A 26,435-nucleotide genomic window follows, 5' to 3' on the forward strand; every position below is an offset into this window, starting at 1 on the left:
CTCTCTGAACCATTTTATTCTATTTAGACATGTGCTTTACCCACTTTATACTGTGTGGAATCAGAATTAAACTGTTTGGACAGTTGCTCTATTATGACTTCTTTATTTGTTAAACTTTGTGTTTGTGAACTATACAGTCAAATATGAGCACAGGTAGAAACATTATAAAGTTGAGCTCTGTGTTAAGTTACCTTGTAAACATGTCGACTTGTATAGTTTTTTCTTTTGGGCATTTCCACCTTTATCATTGGTCTGAAAAAACACATTGTGTAATAATTCATCCCCTTAGTGTAATAACATCCTAACATTCACAATTTCCCAAAGAAAAAAAAAAGAGCAAAATATAAAAGGGGGGCTGAAAAGTTTCTTTCACTGTGACTTTTAACCCTTGCTTCATGCCACCAAAACCCACAAGAAAGACCTCAGACACAAGAACTGTGAAGAAACCATCCCTTTATTTGTGTAAAGCAATCCCAACCAAAGTCAGAGTCAAAAGAGTTAAAAACAGTCAGTGCTCAAACAGACCAAACCAGGATTTCTCCACACCCTGCAGGCTCTAGTGGGGTGGGATTTTCACAGTCACACTGGGTGCAGACGGTGAGCCCGAGAAGTGAGAAGGGTACCACATAAATTCTATAGAAAGACTGGACTCCAAACCACATTCACTGCTTTTAACTAAAACACGACAGCAGCACCAGAACTTTCTCTTAGAGGTAGGAGGTAACTAGAGGGTGCAGGTGTGGATGACTGTGTGAGTGAAGTGGGGGAGGTGTGCTTACTGGGCTCACAAACTGAAAGGGTAAAAATCGGGGGCAGGAGTGTCAGACCACACTGATAGACAGAGAATAGTTTTTTTTGTTTGTTTGTTTGTTTGTTTTTTTTCAAACTAATATCTTTCATTGTTCTAAAAGGAGGAGAGCGTGAGTGGGCCAGCAGTGCCACCCCTCTTTCTGTGTTGGTTTATTTGTTTGTTCATTGACTCCATGGTAATCACAGGTTAACCGCAGAATAAAGTACCATATTCTTCCTGCTGTTGGTGCTCCTGGAGCATTTTTACTTGGCATTGGCAGAGGTGCTGAGCACCTTCCTCACCACCTGGGCGATGGCGTCACGATCAATGGCAAAGATTCGGAGCAGCTCCTGGGGCTTACCACTGCGGGGCACCTGGGAAACTGCCAGGCGGTGGATGGTGAAGCCGGTTTCGTTCACCACCGCTGAGCACACTGCTTCACCTAGACCACCTGTGGATTAAAGAACAGACAAAACAATTGATTAAACGGTGAATTAATCCAAATTACATGTGCACAGATTCATGTCTTGTTCACTAATGTTCCATGTATCCTTTTGAGTTCCCCCATTTTGTCACATGCAGTTTCTTCACACCTCCATGGGCAGTGGAGCACTGCTGAGATTTGATGTGGACTGACAGGACTGATGCTACCCTCCCGTGACTTTCTCATTCCTGTTTTGTCACACTTTACCCCCTTCATGGATGTCGTCCTCATTTATGAACACGAAAACTGGTTTTGCTCTCTGTCATTATTCCTCCAGTTCTAAGTTATCTGAAGGAAAAAGTTCCTGTTATTCAAAGACCAAAGTCTCCACCCTGCCAGCTAACAGGTTTTCACATTTCCAGCTGCACGTAACTTGCAACTAATATTAATTTTTATTTAGCTCATTATGGGAAGTCATCCATAAAAGGATGAACACCAGTAAAGAAGAGAAGAGCGAGAAAGTGGGATTTGGAAGCTTGTTTTTGTCATGCTGGTTTTGTATTTAGGTCAGCGAGAGCCCAAAGATTTTAGATTAAATTAACACTGACAGGCTCCTCCTCTTGAATCCAAACTTTCCTTCCACAAATATGTTTATTTTCTTTATTGCACATCTCATTCCTCTTAGCCGCCGACACTAAACTCAACTCTGTTGTGTAGACCATCATATGTTTGTCCTCTTTCTCTTTTGGTCTCACCTCGGAGCTTTTTCATCAGTAGATGGCCCTTCATCTGTTCCGACTCAGGGCATTTTTAGTCATAAGTTGATGCACGAGCACCCAAACAATGCAAACAGATGTGACTCCCCTGACTTGAAATGAATACGATTATAAAATCGATAAATAAAACCAGTATATTTCTCCATTGCAATGACAAACATCTCTGGTCTGTATTTTCTGCAGTTATCAAAAAACATCACACATAAATGATAAACTGAAGTTGCAGCAGATATTAATTCAATTTAAATAGAATTAATTTACCATTTGAAACATTTCATTTCTAACCTTTCATGAGAGATTGCAAATCTAGATTAACCAAAGCACTGATGTAATTAGGTATTAAAGTTTCTCAATATATATATAGTTATAAATTTAAATTTAAAGAAAAGTTTGTCCACATTTTGTTGTTTGATTGTTGTTTCTAATGGAAAATTATTTATTTATTTTCATTTTTTTAAATGTATGCAGTCCTCACCCTCAAAGTAGTGGTCCTCCACAGTGATGATGCGTCCTCTGGTGGCCCTGGCATTGTCAATGATGGTCTTTGAGTCCAGAGGCTTGATGGTGAATGGGTCAATCACACGGATGTTGATTCTCTCTAAAGCAAAAAAGAAAAAAGGTGAATCAGGTGTAGTTGTTTATCCTTGGTTGACCTCTTCCCATCTTTCCTGCTCTGTCTCTTCCTACCTTTCTTTAGCATTTCGGCAGCAGCCAAAGCCTCATGAAGGGTCACTCCTGCTCCGACCACAGTAACATGGTCATCATTGGTTTTATACACAACCTAAGAGTTAATAAAATATATAAATCTGTATGTAAATGTCATAAGTACATGTGCACACAGCTTAGTCAAGTCAGTTATTTATGATAATAAGGAAAAAAAAACATTTAAATATTATTTTTTTTTTGGATTAGGCAACAATAATGGACAGTGCTGAGAAAATGCAGCAACAAACCTTAGCCTGGCCAACATGGAAGTCTTCATTGCAGTTGTAGATGATGTTATTCTCTGGGCGGCTTGTTCGGATGAAGCACAAACCCTACAACAAGCCAGAAATAATCCATGTTTCCTGTAAAAACTGAAACAGTCCTGCAAAATCTTTATATATTTTTTATTTATTTTTCCTAAGGTTAAAATGAGTACCTTTGTGTTAGCTGCAAGCTCAACAGCCTTCTCAGTGGATACACCGTCGCTTGGGTAGAAGACAGTTGCCGTGGGAATAGCTCTAAACATGGCCAAATCCTCCAGACCCATCTGAGAGGGCCCGTCCTCACCTAAACATCCATCAGCAACAAACAAATAAGTCAGACAAAGTGAAATTCACAGGTTTGCTGTAGGTTGGAGAATAAATTCTGGAAGACTGGCATGCATTCAGTCTGCAAAGGTGGGCATGCAGTGTACCTGATGAGGCGGAGGAGAAGGTGAAAGGGAAGGAGGAAGAGGAGGTGAGAGAGAATCAGGTCACTTTGTCATCACCTCCATGACACAAAGACAGAGAGAAGGAGGAAGTCAGGAGGAGGGCTGATACCAGAAGGGAAATGTGGACGACAGAGTAACACAAAGGTTGAGAAGATGGAGGGAAAAGTTTTAGCATTCAGGGGAAAAAAATACTGAGGAGCGAACAACTGAATGGATCACTAAATTCTGTCAAACTGTATGGCATAAAAATGTTTAGTGAGAGAAAAGGTGTGCATAAACCTGCATACATAGGTTAAAGATTGGTGAGACAGTGAGTAGTTTTGTATTAAATACCTTTTTAATACTGAGTGCAGTGTATGGAGTGACAATAAGCTATAGCAGCACAAAAAGGTATGTGTATACAGACCTCTCCACAGGACTTAAAATATCTTTACAACTCTTACAATTTTTTTTTTTGTCTCTCCCTCACATGCTACTGTCAATGTACTGATACTGAGAAATAGATCACTTTCCACTAACAAGATGCAGAAGTTGAAAAAAGTCAGTGTAATAAAAGTTAGTAAAACTGACAGGTAAAAAGGTTAATAAGGTGGTAACTGACCAATGGAAACGCCACAGTGGGAGCCACAGAGGTTAATATTGCTCTCAGAGATGGCGGCCATGCGGAGCTGGTCATAGGCTCGAGTGAAGAACGTGGCGAAGGTGCTGGCAAACACCACGTTACGATCTCGGACAGCACAACCGATGGCCACACTCACCTGCAGGAGAGGAGGGCAGATATAAGCCCATACGAGCACATGACCACAAAAATGGCCTCACGTGTATGTATAACAGAAATAAACACATCCAGACAAGTGGTTAATTCTGAAGATCGACGCTTATTAAAAAACAAAATCAGTATGATTTTTACAGAAATATGTCAGAAGTAGTAAACTCAGGAAATAATAACACAATGATTTGTGATAAATATCAAAATATTATATAAAAAAACACATCTGAGACAAATGTTTTTTTTTGATAGCCAAATCTTTGTGACTTGAGCGTCCTTCTAGCTTGCATGCTAATATAATGTTTAGCACAAAATGCTGTGTCATAGCTTTTGCCATAGCTTTAGCACCTTAGTATTTTATTAATCAAAAATAGATTATATTTCACTTTTTCAGGTTGCTTGGTGCTAATACTTTTCAATTTTGTGACCTTTTTAGATATAACTATTTCTAATTCTGCCTTATTCACTTCAATTCATTTGAGAACTTTGTTCATTGAGCAAATTTTTTATTTTCAGTTTTAGCTACTTTTAATTTCTACATACACAATTCCTCTGCAGTTTGTGGTTTGATCCAATCCTATCCACAAAAGACATATGGTTGTGAATGTGTTGCACATGTTTAATATAACTCTGATAGATAATCTTCCAGCCCTCAAACTGGAGTGTAGTTTTCTCACCATATTCTGCTCTGCAATGTAGCACTCCACGTAGCGGTTGGGATGTTCATTCTTAAAGAGCTCAGAGAAGGTGGAGTTCTTGGTGTCTCCATCCAGAACCACCACATGCTCATTGTAACGGCCCAGCTTTGCCAGAGCCATGCCGTACGCCTTCCTCGTAGCAATCTGGTTACACAGAGAAAAACCAGCTGATTAGCATTTAAATACAAGAGATCATTTACTGTTATATTGTAGAAATCCAAGATTGATTCAAATAAACAGTGGCCTATTCAGCCCGATATTACATACAGACCATGTCTACCACCGCTGATTTTACCTTGTCTCCAGGTTTGTAGCTTGGTGCGCTTGGCATGCGGATGTTGCGGAGGCTGACAGGTGATGTGTCCTCATTGGGTGGAGCAGGATAGAGGCGCTTGTTGCAGCTGATGATGCGGCTCTGCAGCTCCCTGATCACACTCTCTGCAATATCTTTGGGCAGAGGCTTGCCATGCCATCCCATCTTATCCTCAGCCGCTGAAGGACGCATACACACACACACACACACACATCTGTGTACTGCTGCACTAGAATGCAATTTTTTTTATAAGGATTGACTGCTTATGTGGTCAAAGTTGTTGCATTTATTATGAATATGAGGAATAAGGAAAACTACTACATATATCAGTGACATTACTGATGTACATACTCATACTACAATATCCAAATTCTTCCTGATATTTAACATAAACACACCCACTTCACGTCTTTGCAAATGTACATAAAAATAATCCAGTCCAGCTGCCATACTCAATAACAATCTTCCACCTCAGTTGATCACAATAGGCTGTTTCAAAGGTCAAAGGTTAGAACTAGGGGGCACAGGTTTACAATAACATTCATAATTTCCAACGCTATGCTAACAAAAACATACTGCATTGACATACACACCTTGCTGTTTTAAAAAATTTCTTTGTTCATCATTCTCTTTCTCTCTCTCTCTTGCATGCACGTGGTAACACACACTTAGTCTCTACCTATCAAAACACTAGCACAAAGGCCGGCTGCTGGGAGTGTATCCTACACATTCTAATGGATTACTGAGCTGCAGCAGCAAAAGCACTAAAACGCTGCCTGGATTACGGTGAGTTAGGGGCCCCTTAGCATTGATGGTGGGTCCTTTAAGTAAATAAGAGAACTCTTAACAAAACCGCTATCTCCAGTGGTTTTATACCATTTGAACCATTCAACACGTAGAAAACAGGTTTTCTACGTGTCATCTTTATACTTTAACAGTTCACATCATCACTAAATATAATGTTCTGGTCTTGATTGGGGTTATGCTTGTTAATGTAATGATATTTCAGCTTACACAATATGTAACTGGTTATCATACCTGGGATGCCCTTGCCCTTGATGGTTTTAGCGATGATGGCAAGTGGCTGATGGTGAGATTGACTCAGCACCTTGCAAAGCTCCTCCACACTGTGGCCATCCACAACAATGGAATGCCAGCTGGGAGAACAGAGAAGATCAACTTTAAATGCAGTCAGAATTATTTATGAGTTTCTAAAAAGACATGAAACAATATAAAATGAATGTAAAAGCAACAAATTCTCAAAATTTAGAGTCAGGAATGAGCAAATTATTGGCATTTTGTTTAGTGTAGATTGAATCTTCTTGGACAGACAAACCCTTGACCCTTTGATTGCCCATGCTCACCCAAAGGCTTCACATCGTTGCTGGTACTTCTCCACATGGTGCTGCAGTGGAGTTGGGTCACTCTGACCCAGCCGGTTGATGTCCAAGATGGCCACCAGGTTGTCTAGCTGGTAGTAGGAAGCGAAAGCCATGGCCTCCCACACTGAGCCCTCTGACAGCTCTCCATCGCCCAGCAGGCAGAACACCCGATAACTACAGACAGAGAGCGATGCAATCTTTATTAAATGTGGAACTCACATAGGCAGGGATGAATTTCCAAATCAGTTCCTTTTTTATTCAACACATCTTGCCACCGTGTGATTCCTGACCCTCACACCTAAACGCAACAACAGACACAGAAAAAAGTCTCCATTCCAGCTCCACCTTCCCACCCCCCGCCACTCTCTGATCATCCTCATCCTCAGTAGCTGTTCCTGAGGTGTAACGACTCTTGACAGCTTTCCAGTCAGATAGACACGTTCTCATTAGAACTGGAAGATAGGCCGAGACACAGCACATTAAAACACGCATTCCAACCATGAGTGTGAAGAAAAAATATGCGGCACACACAGACAAGAGAAGAAAGAGATGAATTCCACAGAGGTGTAAATGGAGAGAATAAAGAGGCAGAAATTTAAGAAGTGGAAAGAAAACCCGTCATAAAACCTTAAAAGCCGGTTTCTGAAATGTGCACTTTTCCCATGTCAAACCATTCATAGTGATCAACTGTACTGTACACAGAAGCAACCAGTTTAAAAAAATAAAATTGTGTTCATCATCAAAGAGAAGAAGAATCTGATTTATCATGACTCATCTTTAGAAAATGATAAATGTTCTGTCCACCAAAAAACACGTTCTGAGACACACATACATACTGTAGTCAGAGATGCATCCTGTACACCTACAACGGGTCCAGTTACAGGAGCAAAGTGATCCCTCACATGGTTCATGTGTCTCAGTGAGGTGTGAATAACATCAGATAAAGACAAGGGGATACCTCTCCTTGTAGGCTGTATAAACCCCTACACACACTTGTCACATCCACTCCCCATTACTTTCTGCCAACACAAAATTAAGAAATTAATAAATGATCAGAACTATGATGATCAAAACTTCCAGACATCATCTTCTTGGTTTACTATGAGGTAATAAACTTGGAAAGGAATCTGTCAGTTATTGCTCTAATAATCTCACACTGACATGTTACAGCTACAGAGCATTGGAGCTGCGCTACATTAACAGTTTATTAATGTCAGTGTTGTCTCAGCATTGCCAATAAGTGAATTGGATGAGTTCATCCATGTGTCATGTTTTAATAAAGGCCCGCGTTATAGCCAAGGGGTCCTCCTGGTTTATCAGTTGTAGTTTAGCTATACCCTGCAGAGCATGATGTTCCACTTCAAAAGAGAACAGGTTAAGTTGTGTGTGTGCATGTGTGTGTTTCTAATACTTTTCAACAGTTTTTGCCTTGAACTATGTTAAGAAAACGGTTATCCAGCTGTCTAAACTAAATGAAGAGTTGCTGCATGGTATGCTGCTATAAGCTTTGAAGAGGAAGTTTGTGCATACACTAAGTTACACACCATATGTGATTATATGCTCATTATGTCATCTAACATGTATACATATATGTAACTTAAGCATAGTATAGTATAGATGAGGAAAAAGGGCGTGGCAATAAGATGATGGAGCACTGTGCTTTTGCATGTGTGATTATTAGAGCAGAAACAATGAGTGCACACAGAATGCAGAGAGTGCGATGTCAACGACAGCCAGCTCAGGCTGCAAGTATGGTAGCCCCTCACCACCAGTTTAACAGTCTGCTGTAAAGAAATAAATAAAATAATCTTTGAAACAGTCTCCTTCTGCTTTCTTTGTTGCTCTGCTATGGTTTCAGCACAAATGTTTTGGTATCATATCCGCTTGCTCTGAAAATGTGAATGGAATGTGTTGTGTCCTACTAACAGCCACAAAGCTGTATCTGTCCATTGTCAGAGTGAAATCCATGTGGTTCTTTCTAGATCGCAGTAGAACAAAAGAGACACATGTGGAGCAATTCAGATCAACTACTATTCAGCTGAAAAATTGCATTGCAGGCTTGTTAGAATATTGTGATGAAATTCTGAGCAAATATAAACAATATTTATAAAAAAAGAGAGCAAAATGATCAGACATTAAATCTGTTTTCACTTAATATTGCATAAATGTGTCAACTTCTGAATTACAATCCCACCTGATTGAACAGACAATTAAATCTCCTTCAAAACTAATGTTTTAATCTATCATCTAAAGATAAACCAGACCAAAGCACAGCTCTTATAGCTGTAGCCACCTACTTGTCCCTGCATACTGGGCCTGTTAGGGTGGGGTTGAGTCAAAGCTCCTGGCTGAAATGTCACATCTGCACAACTCACTGCAGCGAACAATATGTCATGCATAATTCTGTACATTTTGCCTTAATGTGTGTGGATGCAAGTTGGCCAGCTGTGCTCCTGTATATCTTTGTTGTGAGGCTGTTATTTGTTTTTTATTTCCTTTTCCTTTTTGTGTCTATGTGGGATTTTGTGTTCATTACCTGGCCTTGTCAAAGTATTTTCCAGTGTAGGCCATTCCACAAGCGGCTCCCAGCCCCTGACCCAGAGATCCAGTGGCCACATCCACAAACTGCTGCTTCTGTTTGCATGCACATACACATAAATAAAACATGCATCTTAATCGTCAGACAGTGCAAGAGTCTAAGTTCAGTATGAAATACAGTGGTTGGTTTGTTTGTCATCTCATAAAGGACAAGAAACACAGCAACAGTGATACAGTCTGGACTGAAGCAGCAGTCTGAGTCTTACAGTGTGTCAGTATGTGGGTTCATGTGGAGAGTGTTGTTAATGTCTGCAGCAGAGGACAGACAATTGTACGTCAGACAGTCAGAGCTTTGTCATCATGTCCCTGCCTGCAGACAGTTTATCTGTGGAAGTCTTAATTTTGATATAATAAACACACAATGTACAGCAAGTATAATTTATGTATATGTAATGATTTCTAAAATTTACAGGAAAATGTTACAGGAAAATAAAATTTTACAGGAGCAAAATCAACTATATGTTCAACTCATGTATATTGGTCTACTGGAATACAACATTTTTCAAATTCACAGTTTCCTGCAAGTCTGAATGTCACCTAACCGGCACAGGGTGTCCTTCCAGGATGGAGTCCACCTTACGAAGGTTGAGAAGCTCATTCTCCTTCAGGTAGCCTGTCTCTGCCCACACAGCATACAGCACAGGAGCTGCATGACCCTGAGAGGGCAGTGGTGAGAGGTGAGAACTTAAATATCTAAAAATATATTTAAAATATATTTAAATATACTCAGAATGTACAGCACACAGGACAAATCACACAGTGTGGTATGATACACTAATCATGGCATCTACTTGTGTCAGAACAGAAGGAAATCCTTATGTAGATCCTTACATAAATAAATGATTATGCCATTTATAAACATAAAGTGTTGCTTTCTTATGTGCTTTTTATTTTTGTATTTGCAGATGTTACCTTGGAGAGGATGAATCGGTCATTGTTGGGATTACGTGGGTCATCAGGTCGGTACTTCATGGAATGAAAGAAAAGCACAGACATGATCTCTGCCACACTGCAACATGATGTGGGATGACTGCAAGAAAAAAAGTACAAGAGGAAAAAAAATCAGAAACACATTGGGTGCAGTTAGACTGATGCATCTCTGTACATGTAAAGATACAGATATGAAAGTCAAACAGTTAGGTTAAGAGAAGAATAGACAAAAAGGAGCTACCAGTAAGTATTTTAACAGGTTAATTTAAGGTTAATTCATTCCAGAACATCTGCAGTTTTAGGACAGATGAGACACTAAACAGGGTAATCAGTTTGCACAAACACAGCATCACTGATGGACATGTGCCAAGAAGTGCAAGTACATTTTGAGGATGTCTGACTTTTTCAGTCCATTAAACATGCAAACACACTACAAAAGGCATCATTCAATGTGGAGCTCCCAAACTGTTAAAAGAAATAAATAAGCACAAAACACATTTTGATTCAGTTCAATTTTTCTTCTTATTCTTGATTGTTATTCCCTTTTTTATTTTCAAGACATTCCAGTAATACCTGACTCAGACCTCCAGGAAGGCATTTCCTTACAGTCCTGAAATGAAAAATGCGATCAAATGACAAACCCAAAAGAACAGTAGAAGTAAACTGGATAAAGGATGCTCTGTATGGGGGTGACTTGCGGATCGCCTTACTGTGGAAGCTCAAGTGGGAATTTCTTTTTTATTTGATTATTTCTAATTATCTGAAAGTAGCTTCATGCAGATGTCATTCTGGAGAAAAGTAATTATTCTGTGGTAATTAGGAAACTCACCAAAAATCAGTTAATTAATTAAATCTATAATGTTCATTTTTATGGGGTTTGCTTTTATTTATTCATTGCAGCAATTCGTTCTCGTTTGATTTAGAAACGTAACACCTGACGTGCTGTTCTGCTTCATTTTCACACCGCTTGATGCTATTGTTGCTCAGTCCCGGGACACGCAGGCGCGGCTGCAGCGTGGACATGAGTTGCGTTCGGCTACAGCCGCCAAACAGCACGTCGCCCTACAAGCTCGTGTAGCTCCGGTTCGTGCTCCTCGGTTACGTAACTGATTGCACACTAGGGTTAAAGGAGAAGGACACACTGTTGCACCTGCAGCAAATCATGACCGACCCTCTTAATGCACACCATGATAAATGTTTTATAATCATTTTAAAGGGGACTGTTGTGCTAACACGACAGATAATTAAATGCATTTAATCAATCATTTCGCTCAATAACTTAACACACGAGTAAAATTGCAAGTAACTGAACTCGAACCCTCGTTGGTTCAGGTGCGTAAATTGCTCACAAATGCAGCTGGACTTTTACGCACAGTTGAAACCATTTAAATTTAAGCACTGCATATACTGATCACACAAGATCTACATTCTATTTGTAATTATTAATATTTCAATATGATAAACATATCCACATTACGCTGCTCGCCCTCCATACTGCGGACAGCCCAAGAGGAAATTATTCCTGCGCTATTTTACGCATTTCACCCCCACTTTTATAAATTATCTTTTTTTTAAAAAAAAAAAAAGTGGAAAAGAAAAAAAAAAAGACAAACGTATAGGATGCATTTTCGTCCTCTGCAAACAACAATGTGTTAAAGCGCAATTTCTATCTCCAGCTCGGGATAATCTCTCCGCCCCCTCATCTTACCCGCTGCCCGCTGCAGTTGTCGCCTTGATGGAATTGATCCGGAGTCGGATTGCGATGTTCCTGAGCGCCTGCACCGTTTGCTGGTCCGGTTTATGGTAGTCCTCCATCTGGCCGATGCACCGAAGAAAAGCACACGCACGCACACACGAGTTAAAACGAGGTAATAGTTAATAGTCCCCGGTCTGCCGTCCCGAGAATACAGAAGATGGATGTGCAGAGGACGATGGCAGGGGTTAAAAAGAAGCTGCGCGGTTCAGCAGGAGGGTGAGACAGATAGAGGAGGGAGTGGGCGTGTTTGCAAGCAAAGCCTATGAATATGGCTAATCTAGGGCTAAAGGGAGCCTACAGTGAGTCCAAACTCCCGCAGGAGCACAGCCAATCGGTTTTGGACTTAGCCCAAGGCCACGGCCACACGTTCGCACGCGTTTATGTACATTCGTGCCAGGGGCGTTCAGGTTCAAATATCATGTCAACAAACATTAGCGCTTCTGAATATTTTCAGGATTAATTTTGAGCCCCCAAGGCAACAAAGCTCAGGTATAATTATAAAAGTAAACATCCTTTTTTCGTGATATTAAATATCAATTAGTTTAAATGTTGCAGATGCTGAATTTCACCACACGTATATTTTCACTATCATATTGGCTAAATAGTTTGTTTTATGGGCTTATATATTGGATGGTAATGGACTTATTGTGAAACCATGAATATAGATGCAATATTTTCAGCCACATCACAACAACACAACAGCAAACCACTATAATCTAAGAGCCTGTAATGATAGTCCTATAAAGTGGATTTTATTAACTTAAGGGTTAGCAATTTTGCATCTTAGTTTAATTTTACACTTTCTTTCTTTCTCTGAATTTTTGCTACTGCAATACTGAAATTTTCCAGTCTGGGATTATTAAAATACGTCTGATTCTGTCTAATCTTACATGTGAATTATTCTGAATAGTAAAGATAATAATAATAATAATAATAATAATAATAATAATAATAATTGAGATGCAAACACTTTGGACTTAAACAATGAAGAAGAAGAAGCACCTGTCCTATAAAGCTGCTCCATTTTGATGCAGAGAGGAAGAACTGACAGGCAAAAAGAAAGATCACAGATGACAGTAATCTAACTTTAGTAACATCTCCCACTGAGGCTAACCTGATTAGCTGTGGTACAAACCAAAAGTGCTCTTAAATGCTCTTTGTGCAACAACTGACAAAGCCAGTAGGGTCAGAATGTTATAATATTTTAGTGTTTGATTTGATTTTGACATAGTTTTAAGTTTCATTTAAGCAGAGTGGTATTCCTTCTTGTGATCTTGCGAATTAAATAAACAAAGAGATAAATAATTAAGTAAATAAAAAGCAGCATTTACCTTCTGCGTGGGAGAGATATTCATATTAATTTTCCCTCTTTCATACTTCCTCACTGAGTTCCTTCAAGAAACCTCCTTCCATCTTGCTACCGGTAACCAACTCTTTGGGCCCAGTCATCCATTCACATGGCTGCTCGTGTCATTGCTACACAGCTGTTACCATCATTTTAACCTGATGTTCCAACAGAAATCTCAGCTTGTCACATGTACACAGACAAAGGAAGGCCATCCTCAATTAAACCTTTTCATGAGACCGAGCTGGTCATCCCAGACAATCTGTTCGTCCAACTCAAGATTTTAATACTTCTTTCTTTTCTTTCTCTTTCTTTCTTCCCAAGCAAGGCTGCATGGATCCTGAGCATTTTGATTCAGACATTTCTCATTCTGACCATCTTTCACCGCTTGTGTGATTTTGGTTTGTGTTTTAAAGCTCAAGTAAAATCCAGCTGTGTCTGATTCAAAACACCAATCAGCTTATTACATGGAATAGTTACATGGAGTAGTCTCTTGTTAGAGTGACAACAAAGCTCTTCTAGCAGGTCTTCCAGCATTTGCACACAGATGGTTCTATGTTCAATGAACCACAAAGGCACATCACTCTTTTGCTCACTGAACTCCACTCACTAATGATTGACAATAGAGCAACATCCAGTCTATGCCCAACTATCTAAACTCCTTCAGGCTCCAAATTCCTTCGCCACCACATCCCTCTTGTCCCTAAAAAAAAAAAAAAAAAAATCTTCTGAGAACATGCTGATCTCAACGAACTGAGACGGAGAAATCCATAAGAATTTTCTTAATTGATTAGAGCTTGGTATTCAGTAGAATCATTTCCTCCAAGTTGGTCTCAAAGCTTACTATTCTAGATCTGGAGAACAACATCTACAGCTAGATATTTAACTTCTCGACCAGTACAACAGGGTGTGAGAATCAGAAGACACATCTCCTCCAGCCACCTCCAGTACTTCTTGTTCATTCATGACTGAACCACCAGACACAGTTCAAATTTATCCTTAAGTCTGCTGACTATACTTGCATGGTGCTCATCACTAACAAAGAGATGAAGTGGAAACACTGGCCAGCTTATTCCTGAACCCTACATGATGCAGTACATCTCTGGAAGTAGTCCAGGATACTTACCATAGCCAGTACCTGCCATCCAGCTCAGACTTTTTTGCCTGCTACCATCTGGCAGACAGTAAGACCTTGACTGCACGCACCAAGACTGAAAGGCTGCTTAACTCAACATAAACTGGCCAAGACACTCCACTAAACCTTTTATCTGTCACAGATACATTCATGCACGCACACTTCAGACCTCATTAATGGTTTCCATTCATTAGTAGCCCTGGACGCTGCACATCTATATAAAAAGTGGATATAATTTTCCAATGTATTTTTTTACAGCATTTTTCTTTGCTTATATTTAATTTTCTACATTTCGTGTTCTTTTTAAGTTTTGTAAATTGGTTCTCCTTGTTTATATTATTTCATTGCATTGTTAGCCTGCACAAGACAAGCAAATCTGAATCTCTCCTAACCATAGCAAGCCTAAGCTGCACTTACGCCTTTGTCTCCCACACCAGGGTTTCCAATTTACACGTTGAAGCGTGAATGTTGTGATCAATTTCTTTTCTGTTAAATATCTGCTAAACAACTAAAGGTAAATGCAATATTCCAACCTTGGCAATGGACAGACTGAGACATGCTGATTAAAAGCAGACAGTGACACCTGGTGGTCAAACCAACAAAGTGCAGCAATCATCTGCACCAAGCAGGACAAAACAAAGAACTAAAAGCTGTTTTTTTAACTTAATTAAGCCATATTGTTTCAGTAAAAAAAAACAACAACCAAAAAACCTGACTTTTAAAACTAAAACCCTCCATAGTCAAACTACAAAGATAACATTATTGTTCCAGCTTTGAAACTCATTTTCACAATTTACAAAAATGCATCAAATAACAGACGACTGTAATTTCAAATCTTTATTATCACAAAATATTTATAATAAGCCAATTTGTGCACAGTGACAAACTTGGAAAATGTAAATTTGCAAAGACTTACTCAAAATCATAACTTTGGCCAACAAGATAAATAAAACAAAACAAAACAATAAAATCTTAAATATATGACTAGGATTAAAACAATGTTGACATTTCCATCATCCTTTATTTAACCAACATATGCCAAAAATGTTGGCAAAACATTATAAATTTAACCTTTGCCAGATTAAAAAGGAAAGAAAAGGTACTGAAACCATGTAGATATGAAGTTTGTTTAACAGGATTGGGGGGGGGGGGACTAAACACAAAGTCATGATAACACAAAGAAGACAAAGTGTTTAGGTCACTTGATTACCGAGCCAACTAATGCTAATCACTGCTCCACTTAAAAGACAAACTTTTCACTTTATTTCTCTCATTTTTAAATCTTTTAGCTGTTTAAATGATCCTGCATGTGCTCAACATTTTATGGTTACAGGATAAGAAAAAAATTTTTTTGGACTCTAATGTATTTTCTTTCCGTAGATTTTTTTTTTTTCATGCAGACAGAATCAGTTTTTATTTTCATTAACAGCTTTTTTAGCCACTCAGTTGCTTCCTGCTCTCACAGTGGTCTGGGTGTGTGCTGCAGTAGCCTTTTACTGCAGAAATAAATAACCCAAGTTGAGAATGACTGACTTGAAAACAGAAACTGAGGAATGAGAATGGAGGTAGTTTGTATTTTCTCACTAGCAATATGGTTAATGAGAAGCAGAGAGAAGCTATAAAAAGTAAATCAACACCACCTTTTCCATGAGCATTTTTAAATCAAAACAGCAGAATGTAAACAGGAATCTAGATTTAGTAGCAACCTTCACACTTTTTTTTTTTTTTTTTGCTTGTGATTACTTAAATGATTGATCAACAACAGAACCAAGAGGTTCTTATAAAGAGTACTATACTCATATATACCAAAATGCTGGTCCCCCTAAAATCTTTGACTGTTTTGAACTGCGCATGCCCCTCCAAAAGCATAAAGTAAAATCATCTGGTGGAGGAGACATGATGACGCAAAGGACAAAAAAGAGAAAAAAGCCAGGAAAAAGTAAAAAAAATATATATAGAAAGGAAAGGTAGCAGAGAAGCAGGTTTGAGTATGAGTCATAAAGACGTTATTGTTTTAAATGTTACAATTAAAAAGCTGAGAGGAACTATACACTTAATTTGAGTTCTTGGCTGCAAGTGCTTCTCTAGTTAACTATGAAAGTCATTTATCCTCCCTACAAAAGGCCAAAAAAAGTAACTGCATCATCTGAATATCTATACCAAAAATATACAGGCTTCAGTATCATCTTCTGGCTCAATAACTTGAGAAAAAAAAAGAAAAAAAAGAAAAGAAAAACATTTGTAGTTCTTTTTTGTCCCCAAAAACTGCCTGGAGGTCATCACAGAGATGTCTTCTTCTTAATAAGCACTTGGAGCGTGTCTTATCAGTTTTTTCATGCTCTCATACTGTGAGAACGCCACATAAAGGCTTGAGATGAGTTAAAGAAACAGCATCTGCGAGTCCAGTAATGTTCCTGCAGAAAAACTGCCTGTCCAACAGTAAAAAGGGGTGTGATGCAACCAAATCTCCACTGTGGTCCCATCTCCCAAAGAATTAAACCACTAACTTTTAAACAGTTTGAACATTTGTATCACATTAAAATGTTCAACTCAAGGCTATATTAGGAAATCTTATCTCATCCTTGTACTCATAGTAGTTTTTGCTTGACATACGAAGACAAAAAGTCAGTCTGGGGTGACACAATAGCCAGAATAGCATCAAGGTTAAATGGTGTGGTGTGTGCTAATCCTTAGCACACGGACCACAGCTGAAGAGTTGTGGTGTACAAACAACCTGTTTGCTGCAATTGTATCTCCCACAATCTTCTAGTCTCTTCTCTGGTCACAAAGACCATCTGTGTTGGTTGAACTATAGCTTCATGTTGCTGAGGTCCTTGGTAAGACTCTGAAGGTAAGCATCATGAATGGCACTGAGGAAGTCTGGGTCATTCTAGAAAAGAAGAAGAAAAAAAAAAAGAATTTAAATTCTGTTAAAGTGTGTACGTTTTAAAAAAGATGACATATTTTCTGTTTAAACTTGTCATTGGCAATGCACAGATTTAGATCTTTTAAACACAAGCAACATTATAACAGAGCATTGTAGTTTAAGTAGCTGTCTGTGTGTGTGGGGTGACTGCTCCAACCACCATACCACCATGCAGACTCTAAAAAGTAATTTTCTTACATTTCTCAATGAACTGGTCTGTTCTGTCATCAGACGCTGCCCCCTGCTGGCCTTTGTAAAGAATGCAGCTTTAAGGCACCTCTGCATCAGCTTGATTTGTCAAAGTTTCTCAGGCATTTTTAAGGTGTTTCAGTGTGAGTGAATGCTACAGGAGTGGCAGCACAGGGGTCAGCTGGAAACTGGTTGACCAGTTATCTTTATTAACAGAATTTTGTTTTTTTTTTAAAAAAACGTGTTGCAATTAAAATATATGCTGATGTTAAAATATTTTGTTAGTGCTGTGAGCTCCACCTCTATTAATCTTAATAGGGGTGGAAGCCAAAACTCTGACAAATAAAAACCAAAACTAATTAATTTATTCATTTTAATTATTTTTATCTGAATTAATTAAATTGCATGTCAAATGGGTGATTCATTTGTCACTGTACATTTTTCTGTGTAAAAATAAAATCTTCAGAGGATGAGCCTAAAATGTCTCCATTTGAAAGAAATAATGACATCACGTTTATGAGCTTGGACGATAATGTTTCATAGAGTGCTGAAAAAAAGACTATTCTTTTACTTGATATAAGAAAATAAGGAGTTTTTCTTTTGCGTCACAAAGCAACATGGCAGTAGCATGATGCATCACAGTCAAGTCTGCTTTACTTGAAACATGTGCAGCCAAAATGTGGGTAAACTTCACCCAACATTAAACCTCGTTTTATGCCATGGATGTACCTTAATGAGGTGAATTAAAGTCTCCTGTAACTGTGTTTTACTGCAGGGGAATGTAAGAGGATCTACGGCCCCGCCAGAGGCAGAAGATGGCTCAGAGGGGGAAGGAAGGACCACTGTTGCTGCTGCTGTGGTTTTATTGACAGTCTGCTGGAAGGCGCTGGGCGAGAGAAGCACAGAAATCTCCGACCCTGGAACAGCAAGACCTGGACTCATGGGGACAGTCTGAGAGTAAAAAGGGAAGAGACAAGAGACACCCAGCATGCTGGATTACAAACTACTTTGTTGTAGTATAGTGGTATACGTTACAGAGGAAACACTGGGGTGGATAAGAGAAAATAAAGATGAACTCACAGATATTGGCTTAATCAGGTTTGGAGGCTGAGAAAAAACATCTATCTTGGGCTCTTGGAAACTGTGGGGGGGGAACAACGTACTTGGCAGGAAGTTGGGTGCAAGGGTGGGTTTGTGGATGTCTGAGTTCAAGGATGGCACTGCTGGTTTGAGTGTGCTGAGTATCTCCTTTCCTAAATAGGTGGTAGGAGCAGCTGGAGGTGGTGTAGGACCAGTGTGTCCAGCATGATGCTCTGATCCAGGCGGAGGCATAATCATAGGGGAGGCAGGACAGTGAGAGTGGGGTTCTAGCTTTGGGACTACTGACTGGAAAACCGGACTAGGGTTAAGTGCATAAGGAGCGGGGATTAGGGCAGGGGCTTGCTGCCGCTGGTTGGACCCAGGGTCTTGGGCCGTGAGCTGTGGAGTGAGGAGTGGATTTTGGTGTGCTGGAGCAAGATATGGTTGCTTCTGGACGTAGGTAGTGGAGAGGCCACTGGAAGCACTTTGGTTCTGTCCAGGCTTGGTCGCTAGAGAAGGTTCCTTGGGAAGAGATGAGCCAAAGAGCTCCTCAATCGTGATCTGCTTCACCACTGTATGCGAGGTCTGGCGGGCAAGAAGAGCAACTCAGTGAGGTCAAACATTTACTTGACTGACACAAAACCATTAAACAGTAATGCCCCCCAAAAATTGCCTGAAAGCTTACAACTGCTAACTGCATACTGACAAAGTACAAGGTTAAGCCCTTTTTAAACATAAGATTTGTAAGATTCTGTGAAACGATGGCTAACAGCCTCATTCACTCATCTTTAAAAATGGTGTTAACAGCCACAGTCTTCATGCGATATCAGCCTTTTGCTCAAGACTGAACAGTAAACGCAGTGAAGTTAATCACGAAAGTCCTCAGAGTCTCAGTTTTCTCACAACATTCCATATTTCCATGACAGAAAACATCTGAATGCCCAGTGTACAGTGCCAGAGTTGTGTAAAACTTACCAGCATTGAATGAAAGCATCCACAAAAAAAAAAACCAAAACAAAACAAACTTTTTTACACATTTAAGCTTACTGAACTGTTATAACACCCCGATTTTGGTGTCTTATTTCAGAAGATTTATTTGCAATACTGCATCTGTGCTTTTGTTTTTGAGGAAAATATGATCTTTTGCTTCACCTCAAGACAGTAAATAGACGAAGTTAAAAAAAATCGATGTATAAATAAGAGTAAAAGCATTAAAAACACTTTAAATCGGTTATTACCTCATTCTTTTGGCTCAGATGCTATTCAAAAACTATTTATGCTGCAGCTAATGATGCATTACCATTAAGATCAACTGTTAAAAACCATTTAAATCAACTTCTCATCTCAATCAGCAACTGAAGGAAATAATCAATACATGTGTTGGCTGTCTTATTTCAAAATCAATATCCCTAATTTATTCTTGCAGACCTGCCTCCACAGTCTGTCTGAAGAGAACAAGACTTCTCAGAATTGTGAATAAATTAATAAATAGTACCTTTTCGGGTGGAGGTGCACTGTGTGCATGTTCTGTAGCTGTGATGATAGTTGTTTTCACGTTTATCTCTGTAGACACATCTGTTTCACCTGCCTGGGCCTTCATATCACACATACACACACACACACACACACATTTTACATTACTTAAATGGGCAGTTTAATGTCAAAAGACCCAGGAGACAAATACCAAATACAGCCCTGAAAGCAGGGATTAAAAAGCTAGGGTATAACTAAATTCAGACATAACCTCTAGCTGCTTAAACATACCTGCAATAATCCCCGATTACAATCGGATACACATGTATCTATGTCTATGAGCATCTTTACATCCACACTGAAGGGGAATGAGCAGTTGAGGGAAAACAATTAATACAAAAAAAAAAAAAAACACTATTTATTCCTAAAATTCTGGGTTGGTGTTTGTTCAGGAGCAATAAATGTCAAATTTGCATACTGTGGACGTCTGTCATTTAATTTAATGTTTATATATATTAAATCTACAATGAAAAATTAAGTCTTTCAAAGATCAGACGAACCAAAGAAACATTATTTGAAAATACAAGCATCTAAAATAAAATGCTGTGTCTCCTCACTCTCTGGTATTCCTCCTTGGCTTTGCTGAGCAGTTCCAGGATGTCAATGGGTCGGGGTTCTGCAACTCCATTGGTTCTCCCGGGTTCTGCCCTTTCTGGTGTCTTTCTCTGGGCATGATCTGCTTCTTGTTTCACAATCCTGGAGGAGAGTTAAAGCATTACATAAAAACCTCACATCTAACAGTTGCTTGTCAAATTCAAAATTTCTTTTAATGTCAGAGTCCTTGATTAAAAAAATCTGCTTTAAAGATGATGCATAGACAGTATTTAACAAGTATCTAATCTCATTCACACACAGATGCAGTCAGTCTACTTACTTGACCATCAGCTGAGCAATGCGCTGACAGTCCCTTTTGTCATAGAACCAAATACTGTAGATGCCCACTGTTGGAAAAACACAAATACTTAATTTTATACTATGTCTACATTTCCTGTGTTGCAGAAGAATCATTACATCACAGAACCCTCGTAACACCTCTTGGGCAACAAAAACAAGTACTTTGTTGCAAATGTCTTTGGAATTATCAATATATCCATTTATTTATGTACAGCAATAAAACTATATATTATATCATCATGATATATTTATAATGCATCATTTTCCCTGACTGTCATAGACCATATATAAATAAAACATTGTGCCTTTGTTAAGCCATCAAGAATCCAATTCTAAATGTATTATTCAAAATAAAAAAAAATTAACCAAGCACCAAAAGCAGATTACAAGCATGAATCACAGCAACTGACATGCAGAAAAAAACATGACCAATGTAATGTTCGCCATCATTAAAAAATAATCTAATGCACAATAAAATGTAAATCAAACCGTGCAACACCAGTTTCTACCAGAACATTAACTTTATGCACTGCTTATATGTTAAGTCTGTGTAATGAAACACTAGCATGTTCACTGCCCTCCCCTAAGAGGATGATGTAACCTAGCAACCTGAGCATTTGCCCCCCTGTGCTACTCCCTTAGGTAGCAGCACCTGCTGCTACCTAAGGGAGTAGCAAGAAGTATAAACAAGTGTATGTGTGTGCAATTTTCTCTTTAACAGCATTCTCCAAATCTGGCTATACCCATCAGCCTCGTGTTGGACTGGAGCCTGGAGCAAGGTTAACTCATTATTATTCATCTTTTTATCTCTGAGGATTCTACCCTTGTTGTGATCGACTTGCTGCTCTTTGACCAATTTAGCATCAAATCAACATTCAGAGGGAGGATCAGAAACCTGGAATCTATAGCATAAAAGCTGCTTCATAAAAGCAAAACAAAAAACAAAAAGACTCTACATGCAGACAAAATTACTTTCTGAGAACTACTGGACAAGTGGACTGAGAGACCAGGGGTCAAAATCATCAGAAGGAGCAAAAACCAAGAGAAGGTACAGTCAGCAAGAAATTACACTGAGCCATCTTTTTGAGAAGACTGTGAGGTACCAGAAGTTACAACCTGATCAATACTGTCAGCCAGAGGTCTACTCAACCAATGTAAACAAATTTGCCTTAATGCGAATGTAAGGAACTAATATGATACCAACCACACTCAAGATTGAGTGAAGCCATCAGAGAAGCTGCTGTTACTACAATAACAGGACATAACACCATGTCCTCCATACCAGCCAGACTGATGGGCAAACCAAGTCCAAAAGGCGAGCAATCTACGCTGACACTGACCCTGGCTATGCTGTTTTTTCTCATAAGCAAACAAATGGGAAAGCAATCAAACTCCTTGTTCATTGCCTTGATGAAACTTCTGTTCAGACTTCTAATCGATTACCTTGGTGGCAGCGCTGTCAGTTACTTTTTGAAGATCTGAGGATTTTTTTTTTTCCACTCTTCATTTCACAAAGGGCATCACTGGATTCAGCTATAAGCAAAACTACAACTTATACTAAAATAAGGATCAATAAGCAGTCTGACTTACCAGTCAGACCCCTAAGTCTTCCTGGTTGTTGCTCAAATGTAGACAAGTAATTGTGGCCAAGTCAAACTGAAGCTGCTGTCTGGTAGGATGGTGTAGGCCATCAGCAACAGAGTTTTTCTGCTGCAACCACCAAGAGAGCAGCTTGACTGTCAACATGACTTCAAGCAAAAAAGGGGAAGAGATGTTCCACCAAACACTGTGGAGATGTTTGCTGAGCACTTTCAGAGGTACTGTTACCATCATTTTTGTGACTATGACTCTATGTTTGTTTGTGTGTAATAGTAAACATCAATAACACAAACAAGTGTAAGCAAAAGTTCGGGAACCTCTAGTGAGTATTTTTTGCTCGTTAGAAACTTGGGAGAAGAGACTGGTAATTAAGTAAGTACTTAATTCAAAAAGTAGAGGGTGATTTTCTGTTGCGAGGAGACCTGAAACCTCAATTGAATAATGTTTTTTAAAAAATTGTTATTTAAATTAATGCTTTAAAAAACCCATCTGAGTTAAATTCAAGCTGACACAAAAACATTGCATGTTTCTCTCCTAAATATAACGTTTGCTGCTTTACTGTTGCTTTCTGACAAAACACTCACAGTTTCCATTCCTGTAGAGTAAGAAGGGATCTTGCAGCTGGAACTCCAAGTCTTTATTGATTGGCTCCACAAGGTTCTCAGTACTGAGTCTGTTCATTATGGTGAAGCCATGGTGAGGGGAGGCAGACCTTAAACGGACAGAGAACAATCATTACTTCCTTGATCAAAGTTATGCTCAACATCATGTAAATATTTTGTTTTAAATTAGCAATAAATAGAAACATTTTGGACTTAAATAATTTCCCCAAAAAAGTATGTATTTTAAAACTCCCAATACTTTACATACAAATGTATATTTAAATAACACAGAAAACTGCAGCATTATGTTGTGGAAAATTCCACATGAATTCCTTTGTAAGAACACATGAACAGTTAAAACAACTCAATTGTACAGTGGTTAACAAACAAACAAACAAAAAACAACAAACAACAACAAAAACAAACAAACAAACCAAACAAACCAAAAATGATTCAAAACAAAAAGGCATACAAGCATCATATGCATCTGTTGATTTGTTATACAAAATAAATATTTAAAAAGACAAGCCAATTTGTTCTCAAAGTTTCGTAATATACTTCGTCATATTACTGATTATTGTCCTATACGGTTAGCATGCTTAATCACCAACATTTTAACATTTTTACCACAAACAGTGTTTGCTTTTTCTTTCACATAACTACATGCATAATGGATAAAATCACATGGAGTCCACTTTCTGTTTGTTTACAAAGACCGCGGTCTCCACACGTGTGTAGAATACGTCAAATGACAGCGTACACAAACGTAATGCGAACAAGTAAACAACCATTACAGTGATCAAATCATTATAAACATCTTGTGCTTACCTTGCATAAACAAACAGGGTACCTTCGATGTCGGTTTTCTCCTGAAAAATAAAATTACATTTTAAGACAAAAAAAAAAAAAAAAAAAAAAAAAATCTGCTAATCCGAACGTGAGGATAAAACGACTGCAGTTAGCCTTACTAGGCCAGATTCAGTTTGTTCAGGAAAGATTTCGCTGACCAAATATCACAAAAAAAGTACGTAATCGTAAGAAAGATGCTACCATCTTTAAATCTGAAACCACTGTCTGGCTCAGTTGTCCAAATATCCACAAATTATCTTGGTATTTTATAGTTAAATAGAAAAGCTGCGATGCTAATTAAGTTTGTAGCTAGTCTTCCTGGTTTACCACGAAGCCGTTTCTGGTTTAATTTAAACTTACCCATTCATTGGCTTTGGAGTTAAAGTTGTAGAGAGCCACCTGTCCGGTAACATCGAGCAGTTTGTTTATGTACGGATCTTGTCTTTGCAGAGCGGCTAAGCTCATCATATGTCCAGCATTTATCGTCTCCATCTTGGATATGATTGTTGCTCCCGCCCGGACGGGTTTCTGCAGACACTTTAAACTTCCGCTGTATCCGGAAATCTCAGCCTCAAAAACATGTTCAAAAAGGTCCCGGTGAGTTGTTTGTTGTTCTGGGATTGAGCTATTTCCTTAATTACAGACGTTTGTAGAAAACGGGTTTTTCAACTCATGGTTCATTTTAGTTGCAGAACACAAATAAATCACGAGTTTAAAACTAGAAATATTCTAGCTATAGAAGGTAAACTCTCTCTACCCTTCATGATTACATTTATTTTCTTAAAATAACAAACAAACAAACAAACAAAAACTTGTTCTCTCTCTCTCTCTCTCTCTCTCTCTCTCTCTCTCTCTCTCTCTCTCTCTCTCTCTCTCTCTCTCTCTCACACACACACACACACACACACACGTATATATATATATATATATATATATATATATATATATATATATATATATAAGAGTAGTCCATACAGAGGGCATTGCACTCCCAGAAGGCGGAATAGCAGATGTTAAGGAGAGCTGCAAGTACCTTGGCATACCACAAGCAAATGGGAACAAGGAAAGCTGCCACAAAAAACAACAGACTCAAGTAAAGTCCTGAGAAGTCAGCTCAATGGCAAGAACAAGATCCAGGCAATTAACAGCTATATGCCCTGCCAGTGATCAGATACACTGTTAGGATAATAATCTAGCCTGAGGAAGAAGTTCACCACAGATGTTAAAACACGGAAGCTGTTTGCCATGCATGTAGGGTTCCACCCCAAATCCAGTGTCCAGAGGTGATAGACAACAAGGGAGGCCAAGGGCTAGTGAGCATCAAAGCCACTATCCAAGATGAAACATCCAAGCTCCCTGAATACATCAGGAAGATGGCCCCAAGGGATGAAGCACTGAGTGAATTCCTCAGGCAATGAAACCTGGAGGAGAATGAAATGAAGGAACCATCATAAGAGGACAAGTCCCTGCATGGGATGTACCACTGACGGATTGCTGAAGTAGCAGATATGAACAAATCCTACCAATGGCTAAAGAGGGCTAGACTGAAGGATAGCACAGAAGTGCTAATCATGGCAGCACAGGAGTAAGCCTTGAGTACAAGGGCAATTGAGGCCCAGATCTACCACACTAGGCCAGACCCAGGTGCATGCTGTGCAAAGAGACCCCTGAAACAATCCAGCACCTCACAGCAGGATGCAAGATACTGGCAGGCAAAGAATACATTGAACACTGTAACCAAGTAGCCATCGTAGTGTACAGAAATGTCTGTGCAGAATATGGACTTGAGACACCTAGGTCACAATGGGAAACACCTCCCAAGGCAGTGCAGAATGAGAGGGCTAAGATCCTGTGGGACTGCCAGGTACAGACTGACAAAATGGTGGTGGCTAATCAACTGGACATTGTGATGGATAAGCAGCAAAGGAAAGCCGTAGTGATTGATGCAGCCATCTCCAATGATGGAAATATCAAGAAAAAGGAACTTGAGAAACTGGACTAATACCAAGGACACAAATTTCCTTGAGGAATTTCCAAAGGGATTAATAAAGTATTTCTGATTCTGATTCTGACTCAAGGAAGAGCTGAAGAAAGCCTGGAAGGTGAAGGCAACAGTAGTACCAGTGGTCATCAGAGCACTATAGGGCCGTGTCCTCCACACTGGAGAAGTGGCTCCAACAGATACCTGGAGAAACATCAGACATCTCCATCCAGAAGAGCGCATTCCTAGGAACAGCTAAGATACTGCGTAAGACCCTCAAGCTCTCAGGAGTCTAGTGGAGGACTCGAGCTTGAGAATGAACAGCCACCCAGCCTAGCCAGGAAGATGGGGGGGGAGGTTGGGTGAGGGAAGAGTTTTATATATATATATATAAACACCTCATACCGAATGGGAGATGTTTTTCAGATTACTTCAGTTAATGTGTTTGA

The 26,435-nt window shown here is 39.2% G+C and overlaps 3 protein-coding genes across 3 annotated transcripts in view; 1 reads left to right on the plus strand and 2 right to left on the minus strand.

Annotated features, from left to right (window-relative positions):
* Positions 1 to 436: 436 nt before the first annotated feature.
* LOC121651321 (transketolase-like) lies at positions 437 to 12,088 on the minus strand. The gene is made up of 14 exons (XM_042003425.1): positions 11,806 to 12,088; positions 10,080 to 10,197; positions 9,710 to 9,823; positions 9,106 to 9,203; positions 6,552 to 6,743; positions 6,226 to 6,344; positions 5,170 to 5,366; positions 4,854 to 5,018; positions 4,009 to 4,165; positions 3,132 to 3,262; positions 2,944 to 3,027; positions 2,678 to 2,771; positions 2,466 to 2,588; positions 437 to 1,241 (listed from the first exon to the last, which is right to left on the minus strand). Exons 1-14 carry the CDS (start codon positions 11,910 to 11,912, stop codon positions 1,054 to 1,056), a joined length of 1,887 nt encoding a protein of 628 aa, XP_041859359.1. The 5' UTR covers positions 11,913 to 12,088; the 3' UTR covers positions 437 to 1,053.
* Positions 12,089 to 15,155: 3,067 nt separating this feature from the next.
* On the minus strand, positions 15,156 to 24,531 carry dcp1a (decapping mRNA 1A). Its single transcript, XM_042004360.1, has 9 exons — positions 24,366 to 24,531; positions 23,985 to 24,025; positions 23,139 to 23,266; positions 20,936 to 21,002; positions 20,619 to 20,757; positions 20,024 to 20,122; positions 18,529 to 19,113; positions 18,178 to 18,399; positions 15,156 to 17,223 (listed from the first exon to the last, which is right to left on the minus strand). Exons 1-9 carry the CDS (start codon positions 24,495 to 24,497, stop codon positions 17,143 to 17,145), a joined length of 1,494 nt encoding a protein of 497 aa, XP_041860294.1. The 5' UTR covers positions 24,498 to 24,531; the 3' UTR covers positions 15,156 to 17,142.
* cacna1db (calcium channel, voltage-dependent, L type, alpha 1D subunit, b) overlaps positions 22,470 to 26,435 on the plus strand; it is a 90,773-nt gene continuing 86,807 nt past the window's right edge. Inside the window, exon 1 of the mRNA XM_042004362.1 lies at positions 22,470 to 22,772. Coding sequence (XP_041860296.1) covers positions 22,700 to 22,772 — 73 coding nt within the window. The 5' untranslated portion in view covers positions 22,470 to 22,699. The remainder of the gene's footprint in view (positions 22,773 to 26,435) is intronic.

Source organism: Melanotaenia boesemani, chromosome 13 (assembly GCF_017639745.1).
Source record: "Melanotaenia boesemani isolate fMelBoe1 chromosome 13, fMelBoe1.pri, whole genome shotgun sequence".
Lineage (NCBI taxonomy): Eukaryota > Metazoa > Chordata > Actinopteri > Atheriniformes > Melanotaeniidae > Melanotaenia > Melanotaenia boesemani.

Excerpts from the sequence above, each read along its gene's own strand:
- LOC121651321 (XM_042003425.1), bottom strand. The coding sequence starts at position 11,912 with ATGGAGGACTACCATAAACCGGACCAGCAAACGGTGCAGGCGCTCAGG. Across the intron at positions 4,166-4,853 it reads ACATTGCAGAGCAGAATATG|GTGAGTGTGGCCATCGGTTG; the intron begins GTGAGAAAACTA and ends CCTCTCCTGCAG. Across the intron at positions 3,028-3,131 it reads AGCTTGCAGCTAACACAAAG|GGTTTGTGCTTCATCCGAAC; the intron begins GTACTCATTTTA and ends GGCTTGTTGTAG.
- dcp1a (XM_042004360.1), bottom strand. The coding sequence starts at position 24,497 with ATGGAGACGATAAATGCTGGACATATGATGAGCTTAGCCGCTCTGCAA. Across the intron at positions 24,026-24,365 it reads ACTCCAAAGCCAATGAATGG|GAGAAAACCGACATCGAAGG; the intron begins GTAAGTTTAAAT and ends TTTATTTTTCAG. Across the intron at positions 19,114-20,023 it reads GTGCACCTCCACCCGAAAAG|ACCTCGCATACAGTGGTGAA; the intron begins GTACTATTTATT and ends CTTGCCCGCCAG.